The sequence below is a fragment of the Phaseolus vulgaris genome, chromosome 6, assembly GCF_051622355.1.
Source record: "Phaseolus vulgaris cultivar YP4 chromosome 6, ASM5162235v1, whole genome shotgun sequence".
In the NCBI taxonomy this organism is placed as follows: Eukaryota; Viridiplantae; Streptophyta; class Magnoliopsida; order Fabales; family Fabaceae; genus Phaseolus; species Phaseolus vulgaris.
In genome coordinates, this window is record NC_143503.1 from 18,983,622 (window position 1) to 18,994,297 (window position 10,676).

The 10,676-nt window shown below is 26.5% G+C and overlaps 1 protein-coding gene across 1 annotated transcript; it reads right to left on the reverse strand.

The window, feature by feature from the left end:
• Positions 1 to 3,668: 3,668 nt before the first annotated feature.
• Positions 3,669 to 6,343, reverse strand: LOC137831132 (glycerol-3-phosphate acyltransferase 1). The gene is made up of 2 exons (XM_068638680.2): positions 5,501 to 6,343; positions 3,669 to 4,768 (listed from the first exon to the last, which is right to left on the reverse strand). Exons 1-2 carry the CDS (start codon positions 6,227 to 6,229, stop codon positions 3,899 to 3,901), a joined length of 1,599 nt encoding a protein of 532 aa, XP_068494781.2. The 5' UTR covers positions 6,230 to 6,343; the 3' UTR covers positions 3,669 to 3,898.
• Positions 6,344 to 10,676: the final 4,333 nt, after the last annotated feature.

A 10,676-nucleotide genomic window follows, 5' to 3' on the forward strand; every position in this document is an offset into this window, starting at 1 on the left:
ATATCGTATAAATTATCTATAATTTAATCTCTAGAATTATAAACAAACTAGGGACTTAATAATTAAATCTTAAGTCACTCCTATAAACTAAAATAATTAATTAGTTCCTATCCTTTTTCTATTCCTAAGTTTTAAATTTTCATTTTAAAAATCTAATAAACATTCATCTATACTAATAAGTTAATTTTTACAATTAATTTCAATATTCAAAATTTCAAATTTATACATCTAAATAACAAAACATGATTTCAATATCAAGTAAGCAACAACGATTTGAGGGAGACCTTCATGCATTGTTGTGATTGAGTTCCCAAAAACAACCATGGTATCAATTTTAAAAACAAATGAGAGGTTTAGACCACTAACCTTGTGAAGAATGGAAACTCGATCCAATAAGTAAGAAACTAGTCATTGGGAACTAATAAAACAAGTGAGACAACCACTAATAGAGCCTCCGCAACATCGTCGCAACCACCACCAAAGAAAAAACAAGAGAGAAGGTCGAGAGAGTGCCGTTTTGCGAGAAAGAAGTGAGGAATAAGAGATTCGCAAAAGGAGTTATAAAGAGCTTTACGTTAGACCACACTAGATCCAACATAAAATTCAAAATTTACATCAGATTTTTGTTTTATTTTCAAAATTAAAACTTAATTTATTTTTATGTCATAAACAATGAGTTCTAACATAAAAAGTGTAACATAATTGGACCATTTTGCTTTATTGATAATCACATATTGAATAAATACAAATATTAACTCTTGGCCTTACCTAGAAGTTGCGTGCCTGCTAGCTAAAAGTTTCCTCTAACACTTTCAATAATCCACTGATTTCTAGCTATCCAAACTATCAATCCATACACCAATAATATCTTTCCTTAACAAATTACCTGAAAATGAAAAGAAAATAATAAAATCACTAGTAAAGATTGAACCACTTGACCAAAACTCTACCTTAACCAATGTATCTTGGTCCTTATCTAGTTTTCTTCTTGTGACTATGATATGATAGAGTAATATTTTTTTATAAGCATCTGATAAGCAATAGTAGTCAGACTTCTCTTTGAGCTTAAAAACATTCAAATAATCTAAGTTTTCAATTTTTTTAATAAATATAGAATTAAATCTATCATCTATTTTTAAACCTCTTATTATTTATTTATTTAAAATGTTATTTTGAATTAAAAATCATGTTTTATCATAATTTAATTCATTCATCAATGTTGTCAATTAAGAATTTTTATGTTCTTTTCATAAATTTTCGTTCGCAATCATATTATTAATTACAATATGACACCTGCTAGTATAAGGTATAGTTTATTTGTATAGGTTAAGGTTCATGATGTTATAGATTATGTTCTGAAACTTTTATGTAAGAGTCATTTTATCTTGAAAGACTATCTGATAAAGTTTTTTTAACAAGGATTGAATTATTCCTTAAATATTTCTATTTATTTATTTTATTATTTGCTGACAAAAATAAATACATCATATCCTCATAATGGCATGTTTGATTCTAACTACAAAAATATGATAAAAAATGAAAATAATTATTTTATAAATTAAAATTAGTATATACAAAAGTTAGTTTGCGAAAGTTGTCTTTTTATAGTTTTATCAAAATTTTATTTTTGTCTTGTATATATAATCTAATGTTATCTTATGAAAAAAGTTTTTTATTTTTATATATTACAGGAGAATCTCGTCGAATGATAGCCTGAATATAGGTGCTAGATCTTCTTAACATGACTTATTTTCTTCCTCTATACGTGCATACTTATATTATATCATACTTTATTTTCATCTTAAAAAATTGTTAAAGGCATAATCTTCGTGTTATATATGATGTCATGCTTTTTTTTTTCTTTTAAATAATATATGAATTTTGTGAGAAAACCAGACCCTTAAAATTGTTGAGATGTAGTGGCTTTAAAAAGATACACGCAATTACATTTTCTTTGGAGAGTGATTTACGTGCATGTTTGTTTTTATCTATTTTAAGTTGAAATGGACGTTTGTTCTAAAGTTTGAAGAGAATATACTTTTGTTTGCATATTAATGTAAGGAAAGAACCATACACAAATTTTGAGTGGCTATTATTTCTGGAAAAATATTATTTCTGAAATTAGTATATTCCAAAATGATAACAATTGTTTTCCGAGTTTTATTAGTGGGAAAAGTACTGCTGAAAGTGACTGCATTACTTATATTAAATTTAAATATATTTTTAGCTTCTTAAATGTGAACTGAAATTATTTTTTATTTTTCAAAACTGAAAGTGATTTTTTAGTCACAATTATTTTAAAAAATACTGTTCCAATCTCTCTATCTTATCTTTTGTATAAATATTGTCAAAATATATACTTGTCATTGAAAAATTAATGATATATAAGGTACAAAGGTCGATGTACAATGTCATATAAAATTATCAATCACACAAGAAAAATATTTAAAAATGTTTTATTTTCAAATAATAAGACCTAAAAAATCAATCTTAATTTAGAACAGGAATATACTTGGCAATAGTTATAAGGGAACCACATAGAAATAATTTTAATATCCTATTCAATTTAAAATTTTAAGATACTAAATTTATGAATTTTAATCAATTATAAAATAACATAATTAATTTTCATATACTCTATTATTTTTAAATTTCTTCTATTTTTTTTTTCAGTGATAAAAAAACAAAATAAATGAAAGTAATAGAGTACTCAAATTGTTGGAGATCCCATATCGACTAAAGATTAGAGCCTTTCATTGTATATAAGTGGGTGCAAACCTAAACCCTATGAGCTGGTTTTATGGAGTTGAGTTAGGCTTAAAGTCCACTCTTTCATAATACCAATTCAATTCATGTACAAAAACATATATAAATGTATCATAACCTCAAAACAACTTATATAGAAGGCATCATCCTTAACAACAAGAATAATATCCTACCTCAAAACACATTATGTCCACCTATGGAACTCATGAGATAATGAAAGATAGTCACAAAACCAAAAAGAGTGATTTGTTTGTTACACATCACCTCTACTATGCCGATTTGAAGGAGTATAAACAGCAGAGTTTCTCTAGCTTTTGCTGCAAATACATGTTAACATGCTGGTTAGATTTTTTTAGTTTTGTATTTCATTTTTGCACCTCGTTAGATTTTTTTTTTTTGGTTTTGTGTTTTGTGGCTTCCAATAAAAAAAAAGTGAATGAAAACACACAAAACTTACATCAACCACCAACGTTCATCACCAATCACCACAAGCAACCACCAACACTTAAAAATGAAGAAGAAGACACCACACTCTCTACCATACACAGAAAAATATTGTTGGAATTAAAAAAAATATGAAAGTGTTGGAAGAAGGTGTGGAGGTGCAGAAAATTTGCCCATAATTATTTCACACAAGTTTTACTCACTTATTTTTCCACTATATTGAAATCATTGTGTCTTTTTTTTCAAACATTTTAATATTTCATACAATTATTATATAACTAAATATATTATTATTTTATTTTAAAGTTTTATTTTATGTTATTATCATCTAAATATAATAGTATTTTATTATTAAAAGAAGTAGTTAAATGTTTGTTTTAAAAAAAATGTGAGTGTGAACTATTTTTTCTTTTCTTTATATATGATATATGAAGTAAGAGAATTGACACTTTAGAAAATATGTAAAAATATATGATTGTATACAAACACTTTTCCCTTAAAACCCAATGAAATTTCAAATGAAGTACAAACTTCTCATGGAAAATCTAACTCACTTCAGCCTCTACACATGAAGGATTTGACATTATACAGAATAAGAAAACTATATAAAAAAAAATGATGTTACACTGAACAATTTTGGAATTAAAACCTCCATGAAGTTTCAAATGAAGGACAAACCCCATATCCATTAGCTGAATATTCTTCCCTTCTTTTCTTGAACAACCCCTTCATTCCCAGCCAGCATCATATATTTATCCCTCCTTGTAAGGTTGGTGCACTCAAATCCCAAAGCATACCCCAATTGTTTCTGTATGTAATTTGCCACTTCATGACTAGACCTTCCCCCAGCACAAGTGAGTTCTTTGGGAACCTTTTCAAGGATCTCAATGTCATATCTAGGCCTAGGGTTCATGAAAAAGTAAATTGGATCCAACACCTTTAGGCCACTTGCTGTTGTCCCATAGAACATGCTCACTTGAGCCTTCATTGCCACAGGCACAATCTCATCAGCTAGTTCTGCAAACAAGGAACTGAACCTCAACAGATAGGGCTCCCTACAAGTTGTTCCTTCAGGGAACACCACCAAATCCCCTTCACTAAGCAACCTTTTCATAGTCTCCCCATCTTGTTTTCTGTCCCTTGTGAGTCTTATGGTCCTAATAGGGGCTATAAGCTCAGCCACCTTGCTTAAGCTGTATGTGACTGCAGTCAAAGGCCTCCCCAAACATGAGCTAAGAAAAATTGGATCCAAGAGAGTCCTGTGAGTGCAAACATAAAGCACCCCTTCATTTGACTTTGATTTTTGCTGGTTATTGTCTTTGAAATTCAGATTTATCCCACTCCACACTCCCAATGCCATTGTGAATTTGAAACAAAGGAACACACCCAGAAAAATTCTGTAAAGGGCCATCACAAATCCAATTGGAAGCCACATGAACATAAAGAGTGTTGCTAAAGGAGTTGGCAAGAATGCTAGTCTTCCATCATGAAATATTAAGGACTTTGGATATTTGTTCCTTGGTATCACTTTTCCCTCATTCATCACCACATAAGCCTCCTATCATTACCATTCAGTTAGAACAAGATATAGACAAGATGCATAAATTGAATTAATGGTGTTGGATGCATTGGAAACTAATTAATAATCTTGTACCCACTTATTTAATAATCTTGTACCATCTAAATTAAATATGGCAGAAGGTGAAATAAAAGTATACCTGGTGTAGGTACACAAATTTTATTGGAACTTATTGTTTCTGTTTTGTATACAGTTTCATTATTTGAAATTAAGAAAAAATTAACATTAGATTGAAGATCATATACAATTATTCGTGTTTCGTTTATATTTATATTCATATCTCAAAATACAATTGAAAATATAGAAACAACTATTTTCTCTGAGCACACAACACATCTTCCATTCTTTTACACCCTCGTGATAATTTCAAATTACATAGCTATTTTAAAAGAGTCAATCTTCTCATTTTACTACAAAATATAAAAGAATATTCAAAAGAAAATAAACCTAAATGAAATAAACATTTCTTTTTCTATATTCTTGATCAAATCTGAGATCTTCTAGTGGACCAAGAATTAAAGATAAATCCCTCAAAATATTGAAATTTATTTAATGAAATGACCTTTTCTTATATACAATTTCAATATTTATCACACCATGTTGGTTCTATATTTTTTCTCTAGTTCAGTATGTGGAAGCTAAAATAAGCTGTTAATTAAATAGTAATTTTAACATACTATAACCTTAAGCAGTAGCTAGCTTCAGAGATACCTTGCAAAGAGAAATAAAAAGTTGATCATGAAGACTTGTGTTACCAATGCCAAGGTCAGGTTTTGTATCTCCAAAATAATCCATGAGGGCACTGTGCTTCACAAGCAAACCAGACTTGGAGAGCAAACCAGTGAAGTAACAACCAGCAGTGTGCAACTCAGTGGCTATAACAGCATCAGCATTCAAATACTCCTTCAGAAACCCTTCCACCATCACTCTAGGCATAGTGGTGAAGATAACCCTGGACCCTACTGAAGCCACCACCTCATAGGCCTCAAGATTAAGGTTCTCCAAGTAAAACTTTGGTAAAACTGCCCTTGAAGTGTTCTCCATGTCCTTCACTTTGAGTCCACAAAAGGAGATGAAGATCATGACTCTGAGCTTCATTTCATAGTTCAGAATCCACAGTATAGGACATGAACAAAGCAAGAGAAATGCCCTCAAAATGCTTCCACCTTCAAAGGCAACCAGCATGAAATAAGGAAAGAAAGAATGAGTCCTTAAGAGGACTTTGTGGAAGTCACAAACAAGGGCTTGAGACCCTCTACCCTCCAAATCACACTTGATGATATTAGGGAATGAGGAAGGTTGTTGCAATGGTTTAGATGAAAGATCACCCCATTGAAAACCATGGTTTTTAATTTTCCTTGCTATTCCATAACATGATTTAACAAAAACCTGGTTCATGAGCCAATTTGCAAGCCTTAGGAACTCCATGGAGGACACCATTTTTTGAGTTTCTTTGATCACTCCAATGCTTATGCCAACTCCAACATAACAAGAAAGGATGAGTTAAGCTGAGAGTTTAGTGAGTGATTGTTTCTGTGAACAGAAAGATTGCAGAGAATACATTTATATATAGTATTAAAATGCATAGGTGCAAAACAGAATGGAATCTTGACTATTTCAAATAGTTTTTTCTTTTGGAGTAATTTGGAGCTATGACAAAAAATTTATAATAATTTGTTTACATTATTGTATAAAAATAGTTTCTCTTTTTATAAATCTAATATGACCTTTACCCTCTCTTTGAATCTATTAATCCCCTGTTTATGCGGATGGAAACAAAAGTAAAAACGCGAAATCGATATATTTTCTTTTAGTGAAAAAATTTCTGCAATAAAATGGACTGATTTAGGAAAAAAGTAGATAGGTATTTATGTATATGTATAATTATTTTATTATATTTTATATTATAATAAAATAAATAATTAATATTTTATTACATCACATTTTTTGTTATGAAAATGATAATTAAAATGGAAAACATTAAAATAATAAATGAAATCAAATAATTTAATATTTTGTTAACATATATTATTATAATATAATAAAATTAATTATTAAATAAAATTATTTATTTTATATTTATATTTCATAAAATAATTTATTTTAATATATTTATATTTTGGAATATACTTTATTTATTTATTCAGATTTGATAATAAGTTTTTATTTTAATTTAAAATTTATATTAACTCTAATTTATATTTTAAAAATTATTTTACATCAAATTATTTTTAAATATATATAAAAATTATTCCATTACATCAATCACATATATTATAAATTTTCCATCTATTTTCTACTCTCTCGTCTACCATACAAACAACCTCACTTTTAATTCTCATTAGTTTCTTTTCTTTTCTTACTCCCTTTAATCAAAGAAGTGTTAATGTTTATCTTTCTCTTTCTTTTATCAACACACCTCCTACAAATTTGGTTAAAGACAGGAATATTCAAAATTAATAGTGGAAAAGTGTGATCCTCTTACTTTAATCTTTAAAAATAATAAAATTTAAAGTAATTTCATATATATTATTAACTTAATTTTAAAACTAAGTTAATCTTATAACTAAATAAAGCAATATTTTTAATATTAAATTAGAATGAGCCACAGCAATTCCATTCACTACAAGTCTATTAAAACAATGGAGTACTTTATGATAAAAGAGTGATCTTTGAGAGGTTAATAAAGTTGGTTTAGACAACTAGACAATGCAAAGTTTTGTGCTGATGTCTTTAATTTTCTTTATTATGTAAAGTATTTGGTTGGTAAGTTAGAATTATGAAAATATTTTTTAAAAAGAGTTTGTGGTGATTTAGTTCACTCTAATATATAAAAAGGTATTTTTATTACATAAAAGATTAATGTAAATTTAACGGACATTAATAAAATATTCGTTTTATTTTTTATTTTTATAATACAAGTGTGTGTAAGTGCATGTTAGGTTGAAATAATGTTATATTTTGACTTTTTACGAATTAAATGGTGATATAAATGCATCTCAATCATTTCTCCGTTTTCTTTTGTAAATATCCGTTTAATCCAAAAATCTTAGTGAAACTCATTCTTAATTCTCTAGTTGAAGAACAATCCAAAATCTTTAACTCATTTCGTTGAATTCCAAAATCTTATCAAAATTTAATCCTAATCAACCCGCTAAAGCACAATCTTGAATTCCTAATCCATTTTACTTAATCTTAAATTCTCACTCAACCTAATCTTAAGCTCCTAGTTGAAGAACAATTTAAAATCCCTAAATAAAAGTTGGATCCTAAATACCTAAATGAAGTTTCACTATAAGAAAATCGTGAAATAAAAATCAATTTTAGAAACAAAAAATAATTAGTTACTATAATGACTAAATTAGAGACCATTTTAGAGACTAAAAAAAATTTTAGATTCTAAATTAGTTTATATTATTGTTAAATAGTTTCTAAATTGGTATCTAATTAACAACCAAAGTTTTTGTTACCAAATTTAGAATCTAAATAATTGGTAGTTATGGTTGCTAATTAGATATCAATTTAGAAACTATTTAACAATAATAAAAAATAATTTAGAAACTAAGTTTTTTTTAGTTTTTTAAATAGTTTCTATTTTAATTATTATAGCAACTAATTATTTTTTATCTAAAATTTATTTATATTTTATAATTTTCTTATAGTGTTAACTAATTATTTTTTATCTAAAATTTATTTATATTTTATAATTTTCTTATAGTGTTTATTAGTTATTGAACTAGCATGAACCTCTCAAATGTAAAGCAACGTTGAGGGATTTTTTCACAAGATGAGGAAGATCAAACTATAACACTCTATGAAGAAACATTTGAAGGCTTAATTGATGATCCACTCATTTAAAAAAAGAGGGTTGAAATTTCTTCATCAAGTGGTTATAGTTTCTGCTGTGGATCTAGGATTTAATGTGCTATTTTATAAATAATACATTATTTCAATTTCTATCATATAGTAAAAAAAATATCTATATTTGAGACTTACTTTTAATATACATGATTTCAATTGTTGTATGTAGGAAAGAACCTCCCAAAATTTATAGGTTGTCTAATATAGTTTCAGAAACATTAATGTGATGAAAATTAGTAATTTTTTTAAAAAATATTAAGTTAAAATGAAGTGACAACAATTAAATCCATGTATCTTTTTAATGTTAAATTAAAATGAGTGACAACAATTCAATCCATCTAATAAATTCGTGAAAAAGAAAAGAAAAAAAAGTTACTTCAGTACGATCTTATGTTCCATCATCTCTTTCTTTTCATTATGAGTAATAATACATTGAAACTCTCATTTTTCACTTACATTCAATTTATAACTTCATAGATTATTATTTTATGAGAATATTTATTATTATGAAAAGCAATTGTCAAGTATATAAAAAGGTAGTGTCAAAGATATATCATATTTGTAACATAATTTATCATTATATTTAAAATTTTAAGAGAATTCATTTAAAAATCAAGAACATGACTTATTTTTTACAAATTTATTCTTTAATAGTAATAAAGATTGTATATAGTAATAATAATAATTATTATTATTATTAATTTTTTATTTTATTTTGAATGCAATTTTTTTTTTCATTTTCTTTCTTATTTATTTTTCCCAATAAAAAAATCTCTATGTTTTATTCATTTTTCTCATATATTTTTCCTGCATCTACTTATATCTCAACCAAAAACAAAGCTAATTGTTTTTGTTTTTGAAAGAAAAAAAATACATTTTTAGCATTCTTCCATGTCAATGAGAGTTTCTTCTTCTTCTTCTTCTTCTTCATCTTCTTCTTTTTACCAGTCCACCTCATTTATAGCTTCAGAAAAAATCTGCAGATATTGATGCAATCACTTATCTACTTATCCTTAATGGGACCCCTCTGTCACTAACATGTGAAAAGTTCTTTAAGTAAGAATTAAATTTCAACAAAAACTTCAATTTCTTCTCTCCTCATGTTGTAAATTAGGTAGCATAACTGTCAGTGGCTGCCTCTGAAGCTTCTATTAAGTTGACAACCATTTTTCTACCAAAATTCACCTACAAATCATAAAGACCACAAGTTATGTTTTTTAATCATATTTATTAGGTTTAATTACATATTTTATCCATGCATTTTTTTTAAGTTTTGTTTTTAATTTTTTTTACATAAATTTAATCATTTAATTATTTTTTTTGTTTAATTTTAAAAAGTATACTGACACTTCAAGAAAATCATGAAATAAAAACCAATTTTAGAGAAAAAAAATAATAATTAATTGCTATAATGACTAAATTAGAAACTTTTAGAGACTAGAAAAAAATTTGGTTTCTAAATTAGTTTTTATTATTGTTAAATGGTTTCTAAATTGTTATCTAATTAACAACCAAAGTTTTTGTTACCAAATTTAGAATATAAATAATTGGTAGTTAAAATCTTGGTAGTTAATTAGATATCAATTTAAAAATCATTTAACAATAATAAAAATTAATTTAGAAACTATTTTTTTTTTAATTTTTAAAATGGTTTTTAATTTAGTTACTATAGCAATTAATTATTATTTTTATTTAAAATTGATTTTATTTGATGTTTTTATTGTATTGTGACTAATTAAGTACATGTTTAATTACTTAATTTTTTCCATATGCCAAATGGAAAACTTGTTTACCTGCATTTATTTACTTAACCTCTCAGGTATTGTATTAAAAGTATATCGTATATAAGATTAAAACTTAAGTTTTATAAAAAAAAAAATTAAAATATGTTTGGAGATAAGATTAAAGACTTTATGTGTGGATGTTATAGAACTCTTACATTAAAATAAAATTACAATTTAAAAAAAAAAATAACGTATAACTACAAAACCTTATAAAGTAACTCCTCTTGCTTGCCCCCAAGTTG

What these genes read in the sequence shown, in the direction of transcription:
- LOC137831132 (XM_068638680.2), bottom strand. Translation starts at nt 6,229, where the DNA reads ATGGTGTCCTCCATGGAGTTCCTAAGGCTTGCAAATTGGCTCATGAAC. An exon ending in TTTTTATTTCTCTTTGCAAG is followed by an intron (nt 4,769 to 5,500) that starts GTATCTCTGAAG and finishes TGGTAATGATAG; the next exon opens with GAGGCTTATGTGGTGATGAA.